The 24556-nt window shown below is 50.0% G+C and overlaps 1 protein-coding gene across 1 annotated transcript in view; it reads right to left on the bottom strand.

The window, feature by feature from the left end:
• Positions 1-325: 325 nt before the first annotated feature.
• MYO18B (myosin XVIIIB) overlaps positions 326-24556 on the bottom strand; it is a 259486-nt gene continuing 235255 nt past the window's right edge. Inside the window, 2 exon segments of the mRNA XM_030336763.1 lie at positions 326-567; positions 3024-4272. Of these exon segments, the coding sequence (XP_030192623.1) occupies positions 3036-4272 (1237 nt within the window). The 3' untranslated portion in view covers positions 326-567; positions 3024-3035.

Genomic DNA, 24556 nt, shown 5'->3' with positions numbered 1-24556 from the left:
CTTGCCTCCCCATATATACACAATGTAGACAGTAGACAGACAAGGGGGCTATGATGGGAGGATTGAGGGAGAATGGAGACAGAGCATTTGTTTCAGTTTGATGTATCAGTGAAGACTTCCTGGAGGGGGTGACACTTGAGTTTGACTTGGGCAGGTGAGGAGGAGCAAGGCCATTGCCTGGAGTCATGTAGGGGGGAGAGAAGTGTGCACTCGAAAATACGGTTTGGGTTGATTCCATTCCTTGGAAACTTTCTACCCGGATTGCCCCCAGTCGAACAACCAGAGTCCCCGGGGACAGGATCACAGAACGGAGAGGAAGCACAGATGCCAAGCAGCTATCACTTTATTTTGTACAGACCAAGCAAGCTGGGATCCCCATGCCTGAGGGATATGCCTCCTGCTGGGGTCTTCTTGCCTCTTGAGTGCAGCCATGCTGGCCGGCTCTGGATTCAGGGCCCCTGGGGAGGTCTGGCTGGTCTCTCTCTCTGTCTCTCTCTTCTCTCTCTCTGTCTCTCTCCAGACAGTTGTGGAGTCAGGAAGTCTTCGAGGGCAGTCTATCTCAGGAAGCTGGAAACAAACGCAGGTCAGAGCTGATCGATGGGATATAGGAAGGCTGTTCTGGGGATGGAGGTCCTGCGATCCCATGTCCCCAGGGGGACATTCCTGCAGAGACACCACCCAGAGGGATGAAGGAGTGCAGGCAGCAGAAGGGAAATGAGTGGAAAGAAACTTGGGACAGAGCTGCTGAAGGGCCAAAATGTCCAAGCACAGCACAACCTGACCCTTACTGCCTCCGGCAGGTGCTGGGCCCTAGGCTAGGGGTCTCTGACATTCACACCGGACACATGGTGTTACTTCGGGTGACTATTAGTAGCCCCATTTTCGAGCTGCGGACACAGGTGCTTGGCAAGGTCACATCACGTGCCCAGGGTCGCGGCCAGCTACAAGGAAGAAGTGAGCGTTGAGGGGCTTGCTTGGGTTCTGAATCCCACAATACATTTGCTCAGGGGGGACAGGGCTGTATTGTTCAGTTCATGCCTCCAGCGTGGATGTCAGGGTGGAGGATATTTTTTGGCAAATGCTCCTTTACCACGGTGAGCGCTGCTGGGAGGGGGAAGGACTTGAGTTTAAAAAAAAAAATGGCAGAGACAAGATGTTCTGTGATGACTTCGGCTAAGAACTGTTCCCCTCATGGACGTGTGCCCTTTACTTGGCCTTTGAAACTGCTTTCCGTGTCCCCGAGAGCATAATAATGTAAATGAATATCACATCTCTTCCCGGTAATTGAGAGCAGAGAGAAGGCCATGTTAAGTCAAATTAATTTGCTCTGATACAGTCCAAGCCCATCTCCAAGGAAGGGGCAATGGCTTTTTGATGGGCTGAGGGTGCCTCTCGAAGTAGCAGATCTATGAACGTGGAGGCCAGGTGGCTCGTTTGGGTCCAGGAGGCCTCTGGAAGGAGGGCTGGGGACTGAGGCGAGGCACCGGCGAAGCACCTGCATGTGACCGCTCCGTTATACTGGAGCCTTGAGCTGTTTCAAGTTCAGTGACTAAGAGATTTATGGAGGCCGCGGGTTATTACTAGGGAGGGGGTTTGCCTGGTGTCTGAATCCAGAGGGAGGTTCTTACACCTTCTCCTCTGATGCCAAGTTTCCCCTAACTGGCTTTGCACTTCAACCAGGATCCATGAGGTGCCCTAAGGCTTGAGACGTGCCCAGGGTCAGGGGCTAGACTGCCTTGGGCAGAGAGCACTGAAATGGGAGTGAAGGTGGCTGGGTTGGAGGCAGACTCACTGGGCGGGGGGGCTCGATCTGGGGTTTTCCCTCATTTGTTCACCAGTGAGGGTCGGGGCCTGGGGGTCCCCACATCCCTTTACGTTTAGATGGTCCTGATGTCTGCCTCAGCTTGGGGGGTCAGTGGACCTCTTTAATAAAATCCAGCTCCTTCAAGGAGGCTCTGAGCTTATTCATGTGCATGCTTGGAATAGGCACCCGAGGAGACGTATTGCAGATACAAGTGGGGTCTCCGGAGTTACGGGTGCCAGTTCTGTCTGGGTGATTTCGTACAAGGGCCTTAACTTTTTTGATTCTGTTTGCCAACCTGTAAAATGGGAATAAATCATACTAACCACCTTTTGGGGTTACTGTGGATACTAAGTGACTTGCTTGATATACCCAGCCAATGAATTGTAAGCCATTATGAGAAGTGGACCCCTCTTCTTAACCTTTACTCTGGAGAAGTGGCAGGATTAGCACTGGGGGAGGAGAGGAGGCAGAGGGAAGCCTTGTTTCTCCCACTGCTTCTCTGGGCAACTTTGTACTTGCCCCTCCCCCCAACCTGGGGCCTCAGTTTCTCTCTGGCTACTTAATGCAAGAGTCAGACTCCAGGGGCCCCTGGGTGGCTCAGTCGGTTAAGCGTCTGATTCTTGATTTTGGTTCACGTCATGCTCTCAGGGTCATGAGATCGAGCCCTGCGTCGGACTCTGCACTGGGCCTAGAGCCTGCTTGAGGTTCTCTCTCTCCCTCACTCTCTCTGCCCCTCCCCTGCTCTCTCTCTTGCATGCTCTCTGTCTCTTTAAAAAAAAAAAAAAAAAGAGCTCCGCTCCACTATTCTCAAAGCCCCTTCTACCCTGGCCTGACCCTCCCCCACAGATCTGCCGTCGTCAGGTGGACAGAATGCCATCTCGGCTCGTCCAGCTCCAGGTAGATGGAGCCCTGGAAAGACTACCAGGCAAGGGTGGGGAAACCCGAAGCCCAGAACCTTCTTTAGTGTTGCCCCACAGGACCCCCCGGCTTTCCGATGGGTCCGCATCTTAAAGTGCTAAGGGATCAGTGGCACCTAGCAGACAGCTTTGCAAACGGCAACTCATTATTTCCGCAAAAACCTCTAAAACCCGTGGTCTCTAGAGAAATCACTCACAGCGTGGAAGGCAGTGACAGCAACAGGTTTGTCTCCAGGCCGCCAGACCCGCGTGGGCTATTTGGTTTTCATTCCCCAAGAACAGTCCCCGCCTGCCTCTTTTACCTGCACTGGCTCCTACTTCTGCAGATATTTCTTCATTATGCTCTCAACATCCTCGTCTTTTCTCCCTGCCCCCGGCTCTCTGCTCTCGGGGGATGTTCGTTCGCCACCGTCACCGTCCAGCCGCGGGATTCTTGGTCGGCTCTTGATGCTGTCGGCGCTTTTGAAGGACACGATGGAGCTGGAGGAGGAGGACGAGTCAGAGAGGTGAGCGGGGTCCTCCTTGGACTCCGGACTCTTTTTCAAAATGGTCTGGATCCCTGAGAGGAAGGTCCGGTCGGCCTCCTCTGTCTCAAAGTGGATGCGCGGATGCCGCGGACTGTCCTGACCCTCTTTGGCCGCTCTGGCCAAGGACACAGGAGTCTCGGGCTTCCGGATGGCTGGGAGGAAGTCATCGAAATCCACTTTGGTCTTGCGTTTGTAGTTGAGGCTTGGGACCTTCCAGGTGAACGGATCACTGTCCAGAGGTTCCCCCATGAGGTGGGCGAATTGGCGGTTCTGGAAGACGAGAGGCTCCTTCCCGAGGTCTGGACAGCCCGCCTCGTCCAGTGAGGACTCCAGACAGCGCCTCCGCGGGCGCAGCGTGGGTGACAAGACCAGGTCCCTGGATGTGCTTGGGGAGCTCAGTGTTCTCCCCGAGCTCTGCCCTGATTCAAAGAGGGAATCGCAGGAGCTGAACCTGGTCTTCGGCTTCTTGGGCAGCAGCGTGGTACCCTCTGTGCTGGGGGAAGAGATGCATTTCAGGCTGGTGGACCGCAGGAGCCCGGCCGACGTCCCGGAAGCGCCCTCCTTTTCCAGGGCCGATTGTGCCCCAAACCCCAGCGAGAGGTCTCCCTCGTCACTGCCCGCCCTGGACCTCCTCAGCGTGGATGCCCCGGTGGTCTGGTAAATGGGTAGAGTGGGCCAGTCCTCCAGGCTCAGCGTGGAGCCCTGTCCCTTCTGAGCTCTCTTCCTCCGGAGACCTTCCACGAACTCCGACAGGGCCGCCGAGGGGCTGGGCAGCTTTTCCCTGGACCCTGGGGACGAGTCTGGACTCCGAGAAGCCGGGGAGGAAGACCGTGCTCCCAGTCTCTCCGTGGGCTGCTTCTGCCCGCCACACTCATCACTGTCCCCCAAGTGGTAGTACTTCTGTCGCCGGAGGGAGAGGGGTGAAACAGACTTGTCCCCCGAGGTCTGGCTCCGCATGGTCCGGGGTCTGCTCAGGGCCGACGCCGGCTGGGACCTGTCTGCATCCCCGGTCTCCTCGTTGATCCTGTGCCAAGAAGACAAGTGCGGTCAGTAGAAACCACGCAATTCATACAGTCTGTGTGGTTGGTACGAGGGCCACTATGCACAGGCACTAATATGAGTTTTCTTTGGACGTGCCGTCCCTAACCGCGCTCTCAAATGAACCAAATGACTTCAAGCGTAAACTGAAGCCACGCAAATGATTTCTTGCTGCTTTCTGAGATGTAGTTTCTGCCTCTAATTAAACCCAGCTAACTACGTGTGAGTAGATTAAAATGGCAGCGAGGACAGTGGCTTAGATTTATGAGGCATCCTGTCTGACATGATAGGACCCACCACCCCAGGGCCCGCTGTGACATAAGTCGTTTGCTCCTTGGAGACTTCGAGGGGGTCCTGTGGTGGTTGGGGGGGGTATTTATTTATTGACTTAGGGCCAAGCCCAGAGGAAGGTCCCACCAAGCAGGGCTTTTGAGAATCAATGACCCAAATATGTCTCAGTGGGATGTTCCATGACACCCCTCAATTGTTTTACGGGGTGGAGGTAAGAAAAACACCCCCCCCGCCCCCCTCCCCCAGAAGAGAAAGGCTTTCATAAAAGAGACATGAAACTGAGTCTATACACGAGAGGACAGACGGTTTCTATTCCAGGACTACACCAGGCTTGGCTTTGATGCAGAGGCATTTTCACAACAGGCGGAGCCAAAAACACTCCCCCTCTGAAAAATGGGAACCTCGCAGCGAGACGAAATTATAGACTATAAAATAAAGGGCATCTTTACAGGAGAGAGACCAGAGTCCCCTCAGCCATTCCTGTAATAAATAAAATCTATTTGCCCTCTCCCTAAGAGAAACGACCCCCTTCCCACCCACGGCAAAGTCAACATTTATGAAAAAGCGAAAGGGGTAGGGATGTCAGAGCTTTGGCACAGCAGACAGGGCCGGGGGCTGGGGCCTGAGGGCGGCCACGGGCCACGTATATGCAGGTCTCTAGTCATTATTCTGCTTCTCTATAGACGGCTGCTCCGGTTGTGACAATAGGATCCAGCCCCCTGCACACTGGGGCGGGGGTGGGGAGGGTTGGGATTCGGGTACAAGATGCTGAAGAGGGTTTCTTGCTCACTGCTGTGTGGTATCACCATTTCCGCTCCCAATCACACAGGATGGTTTAGAAGGAAATGAGCTGACCACAATGTCCCAAAGGGCTCTTGGATCTGGGAGGGAAGCGAAACCGAAGGTCCCCCTGAGGAGATACCCAGAGGGCGGAGGAGGGTACAGACAGGGCAAGGGGATCAAGATCTTTTCTAGGGAATTATATTCTGCCTTCCTGAGCTCCTGAGGCCAAAGCTTTAACCATCCTATCTGTCTCTCTCTCTTGGGGTTGGCAAGAGCCTCCCGAGACCGCAGGTCTGTGGTTGGTCTCCATGGCAATGATTCCATGAGTGATGGGCACAGGGCTGGCTGTGTTCATCTCCTTATTCCCTTGGTCAGCTGGGTGGAGGGTCAAGGTCATGGTTGGGGGGGTGTGGTGGGGAGGCCACGGGGTTGAGGTGGTGTGGGTAAGCTATCTCCATCACCAACTCTCCCCCCACCCTCAGTCCTTCTCTTGCGGGATCAGGCTCCCTACTCCCTTCCCAGCCTCCTGCCTTGAGTCCCCCTCTTGTGGTCCAGCCACACCAGTCTCCTGGTGCCAAGCCCTTCCCAGCATCCGGTCTGAAAGGGAGGCACCCCGTCATGATATGACACGTGGGGAAGTCACAGGAAGGAACACAGAGCTGGCCCTGGCTCCTCAAATAAGAGCAGCAAGATGCACAATTAATAACCAGGAACTAGAGACTGCGCATCATTAACAAGTAACAGTTAATGGTGATCACAATTTCTCCCAGAATCTCTGAGTTTCAAGCCTAACCCACCGCTAGACTCAATGAAAGCCTCAGTTCAAGCTCCAGGAGGGATGAGCGGATGAATGAATGAACAGGTGACCTTGTGGCTCATGGTGCCCGAGAAAGCTTGGTTCCCGCCCCCACCCCCCCCCAATCCCACTGTGCTAAGACAGAAGCCACACAATTTCCCTGGAGCAGCTGCCTCCTTTCCCATTTCTTGGCTGTCACCTTCCATCTGTGTCACCGCTGGACACGGGCTGGAGGGCCCCTGTTGTGGGGACCTGAAGGTGTGCTGTCAGTATCATCGGGGTGGAGTCCCCTCCCTGAGCAAGCCGCAGGACGGCATTCTCACTATTCTCTTTATCTTTGCTTTTTTAAAATAAACAGCTCTGGGAGCTGCCGGGGGCAGTGGGCTGCTGCGAGAGCCCGACAAAAGTCATTTCCGTCCTGCCTTGGCCCTGAAGGGAGGTGGGCGTGATGAATGTGTCTGGGGAGCTCAGCCTCAACCGTCGTCTGCCATGTGGGGATGGCAGCGTCGGGAGCACCTGCTGCTGAGTCTCCCGGGATGTTGCTATCCTGCTCATCCCAGCTCCCACCCGGAGGGCTGGCTGTGGATGCCGGGACAGGGCATGGGGGCAGGGAGGGGACAGAAGTTAGAAGGAGGGGAAGAGGAGGAGGAAGGAGGCAGGAGAAAGGGGGAGGAGGAGGGAGAAGAGGAGGAGAAGGAAAGGGAGGAGGGGGAGAGGAGGAGGAAGGAGGCAGGAGAAAGGGGGAGGAGGAGGGAGAAGAGGAGGAGAAGGAAAGGGAGGAGGGGGAGAGGAGGAGGAAGGAGGCAGGAGAAAGGGGGAGGAGGAGGGGAAGAGAAGGAGGAAAAAGGCAGGAGAAAGGGGGAGGAGGAGGGAGAAGAGGAGGAGGAACGGGAGGAGGGGGGAGGGAGAGGAAGGAGGGAAAGGCAGACGGAGAGGTGGCGGGGAAGCCCCACTGCCCCCAGCCCTGCTGTCTGGACCGCACAGGCTGTCACCCCTGCACACTCTGACTTGGCACTGAGCCCAGCACAGAGCAGCTGCTCAGTAAATGTAGTTGAACTGAATCAAGTCTACCTTGGAAACAGAGTCTACGAGGAAGAGGTCCTAGAAGAATGGGAGACGGGGAGGAGGGGCAGAGGGAAGCGGGAAGAAGAAGAAGCCGACGAGCTAGCACCTGCAGTCAGGAGAGATGGGGGTCCGGAGAGGAGGGGGAAAGAGCTCGACTGATGGAGAGGGGAAGGAAGAGGGTGTCTGAGGGCAAAGACAGGGGAGGGGGGACGTGGGAGGGGCGCAGGCTGGCAGTGGAAGATCTGCCCTTTTCTTCTTTGACCAAGTGGGATGGGCTGGGGGCATGGCAAGCCGTCAGCGGCCTAGGGCTGGGGGTCTGGAGGCCCCAGGCTGTGAGAGCTGGTGCCCGGGACACAGGGTACAGGCTCACTGGGCCCAAGTCCCGGGGACCCCAGCTCCACCAGACTGGCCAGATCGGACCGCCTTCCCCAAGACCCACCAGGTGCAGTGCCTTCCATAAGGGGTGCAAACCAAAACGTCCCAGCGCAGTGGCTCAGGCCCCAGCCGGGCGGTCCCTGGGCTCGGCCCCAAGGGCCTGGTGTTCTGGGGGTGGGGTGGGCTGGGTCCCGCCTTCTTGGAGTTGCCTGGTGCATTCAGAGCCTCAGCTGGTAGGCTTGAAGCAGGAACACAAGCCAAGCTGTGCAGACTCCTGGGGCGCTGAATGGATGAGGAGGAGGAGGAGGAAGAGGGGGATGTAGGCAGGTGACATGGGGAAGGGATGGGAGGGACAGCAGGAGAGAAAGAAGTGGTGGCTGGGTCTACCGTTCAGAAATCCACCCACATCTCTGCGACGCCGGCCTCTAGTTCCCATCTGCATTACCAAAGTACAAAGCCCCTTGCATCCACTCCTTTCCGGGTGGAGACTGCAGAATTGAACGTGAATGCAGACGCCCTCTCACAGGCTTCAGGGAGAGGGTCCCCGTTCTGCCTTTTGAGGCAGGACGATCCTCTCCATGTCTGACCCGGCTTGGGGCGTTTTGAACCAGCCTGCTGTCGTCATCCAGGGGCCCGGGAAGACTCATTTTTTGCCCGTAGAGGACAGCTGGGCACAGATGAAACCCTCTTCCATCAGCATCACATGATGGATGGATGGCAGATAATCAAGACGTCGCTGTGCCTGCCTCCCACAACCTTGGCCAGGGCGAGGGATAACGGATGGGATGCTCTGCAAGTGGCTGGGACACAGGTGTGGACAAGTGCTAGGCGGGGATACCGTGCTTCTCTAAGGAGAGACTCCAGGAGCATCTTGGGAACTTCTGCTGTCCAGCCTTTAGTCTATCCAAAAAAGACTAGATTTCAAGCATCCCTGCCGTCAGGAGCCAGCGGGCCTCCCTGCGCATCTAGCCACGACAGTGCTGGGTGGGTCCCCTAACTGGGTAGTCAAGCGTCACTGGCACAGCTACCTCTGGTTGGGCACCCCCTGTGTGCCAGGTCCTGTGCTGGGTGCCATGCACACAAGGGAGACCAAGCTGATGGATGGGCCACCTGCCCTCATGGAGCTGACGGTCACGTTCATTCACAGTCTTTACCTGTAACATAGGTATTTACCTGGACATAGGAATCATGACCTCCAAGCATGGCAGGGTGGGGTGACCTCCACAAGCATACAGAGGTTACAGTGACAGAGGTGGGGTTGCAATCCCAGGATAGCTGACCCCACTGCCCGCAGCACCGTCCTCTTAAACTTCCTCTGAGCCCTGCAATGTCCACATAGCATTTGTCACCGGCAGCTTACTCTGCTTCTGCCACTCACCAGCCACATGGCTTTGGGGACAGTCCCCTAACTGAGCCTCAGTGTCCCCAGCTGTGAAACGGGGGACACCAGGTCAACTTGGCAACGTTGTGGAGACAAGAGCACCGAACAGCCGCTCCACAAACATGTGCCGAATGAATGAATGAAGTGTCAATGCCGCAGCACCTAGTAGGTACTCAACGAGTGTGTGCCGATGAATGCATGAAGCGGCAATGACTGGCGCGTCGCAGGTTTATTAAGTGAACCGAGGAAGAAGAAAATATCCATGAAAGTGCTCTAAGTACTGGTGGCTTAACCTCATGAAGGTCTATTAGGGATATCAAGATAGGAAATACAGAAGATCCAGAAGTACTGGAATTTCTACTTTCTAACCTCCAAGGCTAAGAAAATGGGCTTCAGAGGAAGACAGACACGTCCAGGTTCAAATCCTGGCTGTCTTCTGTCCCAGCCAGGTTTCTTGTAGAACCGGAGATGACTCAACTGTAGGACTGGGAACCACAGCGCCCTATCTCACAGGGATCTGTGCGGAATCAGAGAGGACATAGGCCATAGGGATAGTCAGTTCCCAGAAGTGTTGCCCGGGGCCACCTCCACCTGCCCCCAGCACTCCATGAAGGCAAAGGGCGGTGCCCTTCAATGTGCACGTATTACTTATTCATTTCAAAACGTCACTACTAGTAAATGTATGTTTGGAAATCTTGGGGCGCCTGGGTGGCTCAGTCAGTTAAGTGTATGACTTCGGCTCAGGTCATGATCTTATGGTTCGTGAGTTCGAGCCCTGCGTCGGGCTCTGCGCTGACAGCTCAGAGCCCGGAGCCTACTTGGGATTCTGTCTCCCTCTCTCTCTGCCCCTCCCCTCCTTGCACCCTGTCTCTCTCTCTTTCTCTCAAAAATAAATAAAAAATTTTTTTAAATTAAAAAAAAATTCTTAATGCTTGTTCATTTTCCTTTAATGGCCCTTTCCATCAGGATTAGAGAAGGCCCCAGACTGAGGGCAGATGTTCAAGAATAAGCAGTTGCTCTATATGATCCTGTTCTGAGTAGAAAAGGACAAGGATATTGAAGTGGTCTGTTGGGCCACATTATTATGAGCCAGCTGCTGAGACCCGTGTCTCCAGCGCGAACCACGCCTCTTCCCCTGCCAGGATGTCCGTGAACGTGGCTCCACTGTTTCACCACATGAATAGATGCTTCATGGATGTCAGGCGAAGAATGAAAAATGCACCTGTATGTGCCCGCAATTTGAACGCGTGATCTCGTCAGGATCAGAATTATCGCCCCATCTTGCAGATAAGGAACCTGAGTCTCACTGATGAGAAGCCATTCGCCCAAGGTTGCGCGGCAAAGTGGCTGGGCCTGATTGTGAACCCCGGTTGGCCAGATCTGAAACTCATCCCTTTTTTCCTTCTGTGACATCACATGCCCTCCAGGCAGAAAGCCGAGTGGAAAACTCAACCGGTAGAGCCCATAGCTGCATGTATATATTTTTCCAATTCCACTGGCACAAAATGAACCAAAAAAGTGAGGCCCGAGACAAGGAGAGACATGGGATTCACCGGCATCAGACGCAATCACGCGGCAAAAATAATTCCTGGGTCTGAGTCTGGGCAGAGCCAGGACCAACAGGAGCCACAGGAAACTCAAGGCAGACTTAATGACACCATGAATCATCCCCCAAGATATGCTGTCGCCCCCATTCTTCATCCACACCCTGAAATTAAAGAGGAAATTAAAAATGTATAGATGTTCTAATACTGGCGAGGCCTGGGACGGGAAACCAGATGTCTTTTTTAGATGACCTGTAGGTTTTGTGACCACGTCCAACACGACAATGGATAACCTGTAATAAAAGCTGACGCGGTGCCCACCAACTGTGCGTGATGGGAGAGGAACGTGAGACATTTATTAAGCCCCTACAGTGTGCCGCTGAATTCTGCATAATAATGGCTGCTGTATCTTGTGTTTTTAGGCTTCACGGGTGTTACTTGATTTCATCTTCACGACGGCCCTCTGTTATAATCCACTGCCGTCACCTTCCTGTGTCACAAAGGAAGGATGAGTAATTTGTCACGTAATAAATCAGAGAACACGGAGGCAAGCCAACTCCGGGACCCATGCCTCCTAACTGCTCTGCTCTCCTTTATCGTCCTATTGTACAGACAAGGAAACCGAGGCTCAGAGAGGCGCATGGGCTTGCTGAGGAAATAGCAGGTTCTCGTCTTTGTCTGACTGTATACAATGCTAGGCGGAGCTCATGGCAGCTGATGGCGTGCTGTCTTCCCCTCCTGCAGAGCACACGGCAGAGTGGAGGCTGGATAAGCCCATGAGAAGGGCCAGCAGGGCAAAAGTTCCAGGTAAATTGAGCCTCGGACTAAGAGCAGCAAGAGGTTGGCAAAGGAGAGAGGTGCTGGAGCCTGCATGCATGGCCTTTCTGGAGGATGTGGGTGGGGTTGAGTGAGGCTTCTGGAAGCGGGGTAGGGTTTGGGTGGTGATGGTAAGAAAGAGACGCCATGCAGCAGGAGGAGATTCCCGTCCCCCCACCCCCCAACTGCCACTTGTGAGCTTATTCAATCTGCAAAACCCTTGACAAGTGAGGGCTCCTCATCTAAATCTCAAGGCAAGGAAACCAACCAAGGCTTAGAAAGGCCATCCATCTAAGGCAAGGAAACCAACCAAGGCTTAGAAGGGCCATCCATCTGCAAGGCTCAAAGCAAGGAGGGAGCCATGGGAGGGGAGAACCAAAGAGGCGTGTTCAGCTGCAGTGAGCTTCGTTCTTCCTGGCCTGATGGTACCATGACTCAAGTCAGATTAAAGACTCTGTTAATATCTTATATTTCTTATAATATAATGGATGCTAGGAGGCCAAGATAACTCTCAAGGCTTCCTTGCTGTTCCCTCCGATCTTAAGTGGGTGCTGAGTCCTTGAGGCTTTGCCAAAACCAATCCAGCGACCCACCCTCAGCAGATACCTGTCTGCATACCTTCGGAGCATCTGCAGATTTTGCCTTGGCCTCACCCATACATTCTAGTGGTTACTACGTACAAGGACTACAATTAACAGTTTTTGAACACAGTTGCCCATCAGAATCATCCCTGGAACTCTATACAAAAAAAAAAAAAAAAAAAAGAAGAAAGAAAATTATTTCAGCACAATGGGGGAGTAGTGAGGGGACCATTCTAGTTTCAAAGGGGATAAAGGCTAAAAACCAAGATGTGAATAAGAGGGGAAACTGTGTGTGGGCAGAGGAGATATTTGGGTACTGTCTGTACCTCCTGCTTAATTTTTCTATATCCTTCTGAAACTTCCCCCTCAAATAAATTCTACCAATTTTTTTTGTTTTAAAGAGAGATTAGGGGCGCCTGGGTGGCTCAGTTGGTTGAACATCCAACTTCAGCTCAGGTCATGATCTCACAGTTCGTGGGTTCGAACCCTGCGTTGGGCTGTGTGCCGACAGCTTAGAGCCTGGAGCCTGCTTCGGATTCTGTGTCTCCCTCTCTCTCTGTCCCTCCCCCGCTCATGCTCTGTCTCTCTCTGTCTCTCAAAACCGAGTAAATGTTAAAAAATTAAAAAAAAATAGAGAGATTAAAGAAACAAAACCACCAAATACAATGAACAGCGATACAGACAATTTTAGGATATTGGGGGTAATATGGAAGTTTGGATCTTGGATGACCTTATGGGTTTGTTAATTTTCCTAGGTACAAGAGTGCTGTAATAGTTGGGAAATGTCCTTCCTCTGAGGAGGAAGATGGGAAACTATTTTAAGGAGAACCATCCTGATGTTTTCCACTTACTTGCACATTGTTCAGCATCAAAACAAAATGTGTTTAGATACAGACAGAGGTAGCAAAGGAGGTGAAGGCAGAAATGAAGCTGATATACAAAACTCCAGTCATTGTCAAATTAAGGCTACTAGAGTGGATGGTGCCTAGGTGCTTCTGCAGTAGAAAAGTATTAAGAAGACGAAAGAAGGTGATTTGGAAGAACCATTGCTCTATATTACCAAAAAAAAAAAAAAACAAAAATAAAAACAAAACAAAAAAACCCAGCAAACATTTTTACTCATCCTTCAATGTTGAGCCCAAGGTTAGCCTCCTCCAGAAAGCCTTCCCCCACCTCCCAGGCTGGGAGAGGTGCCTCTTTGGGCTCTCATAACCCTTGTGCACCCTGCCTCCATCACTCCGTACTGCAATTGCTTGTTGACTTACTTATAACTCCCAACAAGACTGCTATGAACTAGATCGAATTTTTCTTCTATGAATCCTGGGTATCTCAAGAGCGTCTGAAGGCAAGTTCACGGAATGGAAAGAATGAAGAAACGGAGGAGCAGAGGGAAAGAGGGGAACGTGGAAACGTAGATAGAATGAACAAAAGGGCTCCTCTCGTTGATGAATTCAGACCCCGGCAGTGCTGCTTCTCAGCCAGCCAATCCCACTGCTCTGAGCTTAAGGAGAATAGATTCAAAGCCAATATCTGGTACACAGGCTGGAGGGCATGCTTCAGGTCTAATCCCAAGCCAAAAGCCTGGTTTCACTGCTACGGAGTTTCGTCAACTTCTGGAATATCAGAATAGAAAGAGCTTGAGCACCTCATCCTACACCTGGAACACCAGAGAAGGGAAGAGAACATCTCAGCTCATAGTCTGACGGGACAGTGGAAGATCTGGGTCTATACTTCTTGATCTTCTGATACAATTTCCACAGTGTTTTGAAAGGACAAACTGGATATGTAAAGGCATTAAAATCTCTAATTGGATTGGAGATTCACCTTGGGTCCAACACACTTTAATACATGTTCAGTGCCTTCCTTCACTTTTCGTAGACATTGCCGCAGCGAAACATGGTGCAAAGGCAATAGCCACAAAAAAAAAAAAAAAATCTTAGACGTATTCATAAAAGTACCCAGTTCCTCATGAAAACACAGTTTTAAGTGAGTGGAAATTATTCAACCAGCCAGCCAGCCAGCCAGCCCTCCTTACATCCATCCAGTAATAATACATCCTTTACTGAATCCATGATCCCTCGCAGTACAGAATCTTAAAGTCTAAAAGGGAAAGTCGATTCACCGCGTTATGACTGGAAGGAAATACGAGTGAACCTTCACATCGTCTTAGGCATGGAAACTAAAGAAGAAATGTTTACTGAGCAAAGGGAGTAGAAAAGCTAGCTCAGCATTCAATTTCCAGATATGATAGATGAGCTTGTATCAGAGAAGATCTGCGCTTAGAAAAACTAGAAAAGCTAAGTTTAAATTTACAGGCATCGGAGGGCACCGAAGCCACCAAGACTTAAAGGATTAAGTTCTGGAAAGAGGAAAGAATGTTGATGTGAGCCCAGCTCTGTGGCACTTTTCCCCTAGAAAATTGCTGATCTTGAGGAAGAAGAACTAATCTCAGGAACACACATTCAGATATCAAGACATACATATAAAGCTACATTAATTAAGGCAATGATAAATCAGCTCAAAGATAGACAAGTAGAAACATGGAATAGAATGGGGTCTAGAATATATATAAAATCAGTTGCTTTAATAGAAGATGATACAGTTTTAAAATGTGGAAAATATGATTTCTTTTCAAACACACACGCAAGACTAATTGCATATTTACATGGCTATGAATCTTAACCCTTACCTCACAACATAAATATCAATTCCTGATGAATTGCATATCTAGATATAAAAGTTATATCAATACAGCATTTACCGGAAAACACAGAGAGATATTTTCATAAATTGGGAATAGGCAAATAACTCCTCGATGGGATATATAAAGCACCAACCATAAAGGGAAAATATTCTGAATTCAGTTATATTAAAATGAATAACTTCTGTTTGTCAAAATAAACTACAGGAGAGTGAAAAAGGCATCCTACCAAATGGAGTAGATCCTCTTACTCAAGAAAGGACTTACATGTAGGGGCGCCTGGGTGGTTCAGTCGGTTAAGCCTCCGACTTCGGCTCCGGTCAGGATCTCACGGTTTGTGAGTTTGAGCCCCACGTGGGGCTCTGTGCTGACAGCTCAGAGCCTGGAGGCTGCTTTGGATTCTGTGTCTCCCTCTCTCTATTCCCCTCCCCTGCTCACTCGCCTGTGTGCTCTCTCTCTCTCTTTCAAAACTAAATAAACTTTAAAAACATAAGGAAAAAAGAAAGGACTTACATGTAGAATATAGTTAAGACTCCTACAAATCAATAATGAAGAAACAACCCAAAAGAAAAACCATAATGAGCAAAAGACTTCATCAGACATTTCACCAAAGAGGATATCCCAGAGAACAGATGAGCACATGAAGAGGCTCATTTATCAGGAATGTACAAGTTAAAACCAAAAAACATGGCCCTAACTCATATCCACCAGGATAGCTAACATTAAAAAAATGACAGGACCAAGTGTTAGCAACAATGCAGAGCAAATGGAACCCCCGTTTCCTGCTGATGGGAAGGTAAATTGTTACCCCTGTCTTGACAACAATTACTAAAGTTGAAAATACACCTCTCAGCAATTTTACTCCTGGGTATACACCCAACAGAAATCTCAATCCATGCAACAAAAGATCTGTACAAGATTGCTCACAGTAGTGCTATTCATAACAGTGTTAAACGAGAAACAACCTGAATGTCTATTATCAGAATGAATAAATCATTATTACATATTTCTACAATGGAATATTATAGACTAGGGTTTCTCAGTGGTGGCATAATTGACGTTTTAGACCAGATAGTTCTTCGTGGCCAGTCCTGTGCATCATAGGATGTTCAGAGGCATCCTGGGCTCTACAGTAACACCCCTCTCTGCTAGGACGACCAAAAATGTCTCCAGACATGATCAACTATCTCTTGGCAGAGAGGGGGGGTGCATAACTGCCCCCAGTTGAGAACCGCAGTTCTGGACTAGAGAGCAAAGAAAACAAAACAGAACAACATGTTGTTACGTAACAACAGTATGAAGGAAACTCAAAAACGTAATATTAAAAGAAAGAAGCCAGAGGCCAAAGAGCACTTACTACTGGATGCTTTCTTTCATATTGAGTTCAAAACCTATCTAATTTATAGTGTTAGAAGTCAGGGTGGTAGTTACCTGTGAGGAAGGAGGAGGTCATGACTGGAACAGACCCAAGAAGGGTTGTAGGGGCACCTGGGACGATCTGGTTTTGATTTGGGTTGTCATGACACAGGTAGGACCAATTCTGGAAAATTTCATACAGATGCACTTTCCTGGTTGTATATATCGACAATGGGTCTACTTCACGGACATAGAGCTCAACGGGAGAGCCACAGATTCCAAAAGAATGTTCTGAACCATCACCGATGAATCCCAGTGTTTTTACACAAACCTGCAGCTAAATTAGATGAGCCTCAAAATTCCCGAAAGGTCCATAGATCCACCATTCAAGACCTGGAGTTTTAGATAGAAAATAGCCGCCCCCCCACCCCCGCCTTCTCATGGAAACCTGTCCAAGAATCCTGTTGGCTCCAAGGATGAATCCTGGGCAGAGCCGGACTTCTGGTTCTGCTTGCTCAGACCTTGGGTCCATGGTAAATGTGGTAAAATGTTTCAGTTTCCACTAAACTTCCTAATAGTGGTAAAATGGAATAGAACCTGTTTGTCCCAGGAAGACATAAAACCGTATTCATGGGAGGCCTCTTCATGAAGTATATTCAGGATGGATTAAAATGATTCTGAGCTCCGGTTCTGAGAATGCAGAGACCAGTAAATAAATGTACTATTGAAATAAGATTAGCGGTGGATGCTTAACCTACTTTGGGAACAAGCTGTTTTTAATGCTAAGTACCATCCATTCACATTTACATAATTAATGAACTAATTACAAACGAATCTTATCTAATCATTTAAGCAGGCCTCCTGTGACCCATCCTTGCCTTCCTTTCTGTAGTAGAGTAATTGCACTTCCCTGAAAGGCATACGACTTTATTTTAAAAACAATACCCTGTAATTTAGACCTTTTTACTAATTCAAGCCAGCCTCATCCCACGTAAAAATCAACGGGGCGAAAGGAAGTTGGTGTCTCAATCTTGTTCTTTTTTAAACCGAGAGCTGCAAGCCGCGAGTATAGGGCTGCAAATGTTTACAGAAAGCAAATTTTCCCCAGAAAAAGGAAAAGTTGTCATGCCATCGTTTAGCCAAACGAACAGCGGTTGTGTTAAATCGGCACCAAAGCAAATGATACATACAACAGTAATTAGCGAAGATTACACAGTAATTAAAATCACGATGATTATGTGAGTGAGAATAATTTATACAATAATCTCCATGCTCACATTGCAATATGGTACAAGTCCAATAGCAACAGTGGAGAGCCATGTTTGGTAATAAATTCCAAGCACGGCGTCACTAATTATGTGGTGATAGATGGGTCACTGAAATTTAGGGATAAAGAAAGTCTCTGACCAGGGTACACACAATTTTATGTGGACTTCCCAAGGCTACCAAATTGGACCTCAAACACTTGAATATGTCTTCTCTGTTCTCACTCTCCTCTCCTACCCCTTCTCGTCCCTTCTCCAACCCCCGTCCCCCCGCTCTGTCTGCATAATTTTGTCCACTCACATAATGCAACCTTCCCCTTGGTGGAGAACATTTGCTTTGCTTATTTTAAAGTTTTTTTAATGTTTTTATTTATTTTTGAGACAGAGAGAGACAGAGCATGAGCAGGGGAGGGGCAGAGAGAGAGGGAGACACAGAATCCAAAGCAGGCTCCAGGCTCTGAGCTGTCAGCACAGAGCCCGACGCGGGGCTTGAACTCACGGACTGTGAGATCATGACCTGAGCTGAAGTCGGACGCTCAACCGGCTGAGCCACCCAGGTGCCCCTGCTTTGTTTATTTTTTTAAAAAAATTTATCCACCCCCTATTAGTTTTCTGCTCCAGGTAAGGCATTCTGTTGTCCTTTGGGGAAACCCTTCCTCCCCCCAGTGTTTCTATGGTTTGAGTGGGAATAAAACCCATATTCCAGAACCAGGTGAGAACACCAACTTGAGCCTAAGGTAAAAGGCTCCTTCATTCCCCTTATCTGTCTGACTGGTTTGGAACAGACATGTGATTCCCTTTGGGCCAATGAAAGCCAAGCTCAGGATTTTTGTGGAACTGTTTAGAAGAGAGGTTACTTCTCTTTACTTTTGGACTCTGAGTGGTACAGGCATGAGCTTGAAGATCTCGGCTGCCATCTTGCTACCTCAGAAAAAAGCCAATGCAGAGAGGAGTGGAGCAGAGAGGTTGCTGAAGGATCCAATCCCCATGATCACTTTTGAATCCCTGGATCCCCTAATGCCTGAAACTAGACCTACCTTTGGTTTCTAAGCTGCATGAGATAATAGTATTTTTCATTTTGTATAAGCCAGTTTGAGTCGGGCTTTTTTCTGAGGTAGTGACTCAGACACTATAACAAGCTCATGGTCAAGTGGCTGATAAGTTTGGATTAGAAACCAGGTCTACCACACTGCAAAGCCTGTTATCTCCTCTTACCTCTTTTGAAGCATGTCTTCAAGACCTCTGCCACATCTAGTTTAACACAGTGCCCGCCACTGACCTCTGCCCCCGGTCTGCATTCTGGGGTTGCTGAGGCCCAGACCTTGAGTATTCCCCTCTACATTCCATCAACACTGGAGACAGTCAACCAGCCTGGGAAGTCCACCCTTGGTATTGATTACCAGCATTAGCCATCAAATCACTCTTATGTGGGGCCAGCCTACTTCTCTATCCACTGTCACTCATTTGTTCCATGCATATTTATTGAGTGTCTACTATGTGTCAGCCACTGTGCTAGGTGTTGAGGTACAAGAGGAAAAAGGTGAAGTTTGTTTCCTTAAAAGGCTCACTGCCCCATGAGGGAGAAAGACACCCAAACAGATAAGCTCAACATAATATGGTAAGTGCTATGGGAGAGGGCTGTGTGGGGCCTGTAGGACTGTGGTGGTCATGCACCTGACCCAGCCGGGGCATCAGGAAGCCTCCAAAGGCAGGTAACCCACGAGCTGAGTCTTGGAGAATGAGTAAGAGTCTGCTCAGCACAGAAACAAGAGAAGGGTGTCTAGTCAGAGAGAATATCATGGACAAAAGATCAAAGAGGGGGGCCAAGAACATAATGTATGGGGGAGAGCTCTAGTCCATATGGGGCACAAAATATGAAGAAGACAGAGAGGGTAATGAGACCAGAAAGGCAGGCAAAAGCCAGATCATGAAGGGCGCCGTAAGCCTGCTAAGGCGTCTGAATTCCATCCTGTTCATTCCGGGAGGGCAGAGATCACCAAAGTTTTCTGTCAAGGGCAGATGGCAATTATTTTTAGCTTAAAAGCCATCTGATTTCCATTACAAGTACTCAATTCTGCCATCACGGTGCAAAGATAGTCATAAACAATATGTAAAATCAAAAACAAAAACGTGAACAAGGCTGTGTTCCAATAAAACTTTGTAAAATCAGGTCGAGGGCCAAGTTTGGCCTGCAAGCAGGAGTTTGCTGACTCTTGCAGTAAGAGACGGGAAGCCACTGCAACTAGACTTTCATCTTACTTTGTTTTAATTTTTTTTATTACATTTCTTTATTTTGGAGAGGCAGAGAGACAGAGCATGAGCAGGGGAGGGGCAGAGAGAGAGAGGGAGACACAGAATCCGAAGCAGGCTCCAGGCTCCGAGCTGTCGGCCCAGAGCCTGACACGGGGCTCGAACCCACGGACTGTGAGCATGACCTGAGCCGAAGTCGGACGCTCAACCGACTGAGCCACCCAGGCGCCCCAACTAGACTTTCATTTTAAAAGCGTCACCCTGGCTGAAGTATAGAGAATGGACGAAGGAAGGACAATATTGGAAGTTCTTTGCCAGCACCTAGGACAGAAATGACGGTAGCCTGACTTACAGGTGTTGGTGGTGAGGATGGAAAGAAGCAGAGAGAGCCAAGAACGTTGAGACGGGGCAGAATAAACAAGATTTGGGGATCCGATGAATATGAGGACGAAAGAGAAGGCATGAGAGTCTGAGACGACCCAGCTTGGGAGGCTTTATGAATGAGAGAACCACCAAATTCGACACTGATAACACAGAGTAGGCGGGAAGGCAGGAGTTTCCTCCCAGATATGCTGAGTGAAGACATCTGGTTAGCGGTGGTTGGCGATCTTCTCGGTACAGGCAGTGAGATGTGATGTCTACATTTAAAACCCGGGAGAATGTGGGGCGCCTGGGTGGCGCAGTCGGTTACGCGTCCGACTTCAGCCAGGTCACGATCTCGCGGTCCGTTAGTTCGAGCCCCGCGTCGGGCTCTGGGCTGATGGCTCAGAGCCTGGAGCCTGTTTCCGATTCTGTGTCTCCCTCTCTCTCTGCCCCTCCCCCGTTCATGCTCTGTCTCTCTCTGTCCCAAAAATAAATAAAAAACGTTGAAAAAAAAATTAAAAAAAAAAACAAAAACCCGGGAGAATGTAAGAGTTGGAGGTCTAGACTGGGGGTTTTCCCACTTACTATAGGGGTGTTAAAAATCACGAGACGATGGTCTGGGATCAGGTGGAAAGCAAAGCAGCCAGATGAGGGTGGCGCCCCGTGAAACCCCCCACCCACACACATTTGGGGATGGGGGGTGGGAAGGAAAAGACCAGGGGTTTGAGGAGCTCCAAGGAGCAGAAATGTCTAAGAGGTCAAGTAAACAGAGAAGTGTTCGGCAGTTGCTAAGGGCAAGGGTAAGTCTAGAAAAAAGATCAAGACTGGAGAACATCCCCCCCTTTTGTCCCTTGGGAATCTACTGGCGTGGTAAGGCAGGTTTCAGGGAGCGGTGGGGGCCGGGCTCCGGGTTGTAGGCAACGAACGAGGCACAAACGTGAGGCGTATGAGTGCAGATGGCACGTGCGGACCCCCACTCTGAAGAAGCCTGGCTCCAAAGAGGAGAAAAAGGTGGACTTCGGTGGGACTCCGGGGTGACGGGGGGGAACACACCATTAGGATGGGGAGGACCTCAAGGTGTTTCTCACTCGTGAAGAAGGACGACCGGAATGGGCAGTTGAGCAGACAGGAGAGAGAGGGGACACTAAGTGGATCGGAGGGCTGCAGGGGAGGGGGGTGCGTGGGGTGCAAAATGGGTGTCGGCAGGGCCGGATCTCGTCTTCTGAGACCAGAGGGAAGATGGGGAGAGGTCCCCTGCTTTAACACTCTTCCAGCAGGGCAGTGGCCGGAGAGGCCAGGCACACGGCAGGGGCCGAGCTGACCATCCCTGGATGGCCCTGGCACTACCTGCAGCCAGGTGTTAAGAGAGATTCCTGAGCCAAGTGTTCCTGCCACCACCAAACCCATAAACTTCCTCTCTGGGGGCCACGAAGGTAATTTAGTGTCTCCATCTCCAGAAGCGCTTGCATTTATCAGCAGCAGCTGCACGGTTCCTGGTCTGTAAATCATAAGGCTCTAGGTGTATTTCTCTGGGGCTGACGTCCCTTATAAATAATGCAGTGAATGCTTTTATTTTTCTGGCAGAAGACTGCTTTCTCTCTCTCCTCTGTTTTTAAAGTGACCTTCTTTCTCAGTCAAATTCGAAACGTCCAAGAGTCTCCTCTATTGAGCCCTACGACGTGCCAGGTAACACGGGGCTGGGGACACGGGCGTCTCAGGCTCTACTACCTACCGTCTCCTGGCAGAAAGGACACTGGGACGATTTAGTACCCATATCTGGTAGTAGTATCTAATCAAGTTTAAAATGCAAATGCCCTTGGACCCTGAGAAGAGTCTGCCCATGTGGATGAGAATGCGTGTGTTTTTATTTTTTTTTAATTTAAAGTTTTATTTATTTATTTTGAGAGACGGGGGGGGCGGGGAGAGAGAGAGAGAGAGAGAGAGAGAGAGAGCATGCATGAGCAGGGGAGGGGTAGAGAGAGAGAGTTCCAAGCAGCCTCCACACTCAGCACACGAGCCCGACGTGGGGCTCGATCTCACGGCCGCGAGATCACCACCTGAGCCCATGTCGGACGCTTCACTGACTAAGCCACCCAGGCGCCCTGAATGTGTGTGTGTTTTAAAGGCTTACAAGCTCAGAGAAAATACCTTGAAAACAGCTAAAAGCGGAACAAGAAGACTTTAATTAAAGAATCCGTGGCTTAGCTTGCACATCTTTTGCAGGAATTAAAAGAATGGTAACAGACCTAGGCATACTGATAAGGAATGATCGCCAAAATATATTGTTGAGGGATGTCGAAGGAGAGAAAGACATTGTAAGAATTTATGTACCCCATCATGTACATAACAAAGCATCCTATCATTGATGGTGGATACCTTTGGGAAGGGAGCTGAGATGGGGGTCACCGTGGTTAAGAGGGTTTTAGCTTTATCTGTTCTATTTTGAGTTCCTGAACAGGGCGGGGAGCGGGGGCAGGGAGTATTTGTAGATTACTTGTGCAATTAGGAAGAGCTGGAGGGCACTTGAGCTCTAAGCCAGGCGGTCACTATACGCTTGGGTAAGGTATTTCCCTCTCCAGACCTCTATGTCCCCCGTCTGTGTAATGAACAAATCACATCAGATAATTCTAGGGCTTCTTTCCAACTCAGAAGTTCTTGCAGCTTTAAATTGGAAACGTATTCCAAGGACAGTGCTCAAAATGTTCAGGGCTTGATCTGGGGGATCTCGCACTCAGTAGGTATCTTTCGGATGGCTGCTGAATGTTGAGTAATAATCCTTATGCAGTTTTAATAGTAAGAACAGCTATATGCCAGTAAATGCTACAGGTGAGTAATCTGCATCCCCAACCTTGGATAAATGTCAGAGAGCCCATGGCAGGGAAGCAGATACAAATACAGGCTTTGGAGGGATTCAAACCTGGGTTCCAATACCCGCCCTTCCACTTGGCTGCTATGGGATACTGATCAATTACCGACTCTCTGTGACTCGCAGTCAGGGCTGAGCTGTGACCAAGTATGGTTACTATTTCTGTTCCAGCCTGGATGTTATGGTCAGTTACTCACTCGACAAACATTCATTGAGCACCAACTGTGTACCAGCCCCAGGGATACAGATATAAGGAAAATAGACAAGAAGTTTATGGTCCCTCCTTGCCTCCTGCCCTTTCACTGTCCCTGGAGCACCACTGCTCTGAGCTGTCCTGGGACAAGCCTGAGGACTCGGAAGGGGAGAGGGGAAGAAAAAGGGGGGTGAGGCCCTGGCGATAGCTGCCTGAGCATGTGGAGGCAGGCTCTGCCTCAGGCAGAGCTCTAGAAGCCGGGTAAGACCATCTGTGCCTGAATCGGTTGTCTCCTCTCTGTCTCTGGGCCTCAGATTCCTCTGCTGCCACATGGGGGGAATGTCTGCCTCCTGGGCTTCCTCTGGGCATCCAGCAGATACTGACACGAATAAAGCTAATTTTCTTGAGCTCTCTCTAGGTGCCAGGCTCCGAATGAAGACAAATGTGTGCATCATCTCATTAACCTGACAACAACCCAGATTTATTCACAGAGAAACACGGACAGAGAAGTTGAAAGATCTTGCCCCAGATCTCGCTGCCGCAAAGGAGCAAATAGAGGGTTGGAATCCACGTGCTGCAACTTCCGTCCGTGCACCCAAACCACGGCAGCCTCCCACCTCCCACTCACACGGGTGTTCGGCCACTTAGGATGTAACCGAAGGGCTAAGGATCCTTATCACGCACGTCACTACAGGCATGCCTCGGAGATATTGTGGGTCCCGTTCCAGACCACCGCAGTAAAGTGAGGATTTCAATAAAGCGAGTCAAGTAAATTTTTTAGTTTTCCAGGGCACATTAAAGTTATGTTTGCACTACACTATTACATCATAGTCCATTAGGTGTGCAACAGCATTATGTTTTTTAAAAGCATACTTAAGGGGCGCCCGGGCGGTTTAGTCTGTCAGGCTTCCGACTTCGGCTCAGGTCATGATCTCGCGGTCTATGAGTTCGAGCCCCGCGTCGAGCTCTGTGCTGACTGCTCGGAGCCTGGAGCCTGCTTCCGATTCTGTGTCTCCCTCTCTCTCTGCCCCTCCCCTGCTCATACTCTGTCTCTCTCAAAAATAAACATTAAAAAAAAGCCTGATCAAGTCCATACCTTAATTAAACCTTTATTGTTAAAAATGTGAACCATCATCTGAGTTTTTGGTGAGCCATCATCGTTTTGCTGGTGGAGGGTCTGGCCTCAGTGGTGATGGCTGCTGACTGATCAGGGTGAAGGTCGCTGAAGGCTGGGGTGGCTGTGGCAGTTTCTTAAAATAAGCCCGCATATTGTGCGCCCCATCAATTGACTCTCCCTTTCACGAATGATTCCTCGGCAGCAGGCGATGGTGTTTCATAGCATTTTAGCCACAGTGGAAACTCTTTCAGAATTGGAGACCGTCCTTGCAAACCCCACCACTGCTTTCTCAGCTACGTGTGTAGAACCTTCTGAATGCCTTCTTGTCACGTCAACAGTCTTCGCGGCATCCTCACAAGGAGCACAGTTCATCTCCAGGAACCACTCTCTTTGCTCATCCGTGAGAAGAAGCAACTCCTCCTCTGTTCACGCTTACCACGGGTTTCTAGCAATTCTGTTCCCCCTTCAGGCTCCACCTCCAGTCCCTGCTCTCCTGCTGTCTCCACCCCATCTGCAGCTACCTCCCC

This window comes from Lynx canadensis, chromosome D3 (genome assembly GCF_007474595.2).
Source record: "Lynx canadensis isolate LIC74 chromosome D3, mLynCan4.pri.v2, whole genome shotgun sequence".
Classification (NCBI taxonomy): Eukaryota; Metazoa; Chordata; class Mammalia; order Carnivora; family Felidae; genus Lynx; species Lynx canadensis.
The sequence above is the reverse complement of the archived record's forward strand: the minus strand, read 5'-3'. Positions and strand labels throughout refer to the sequence as shown.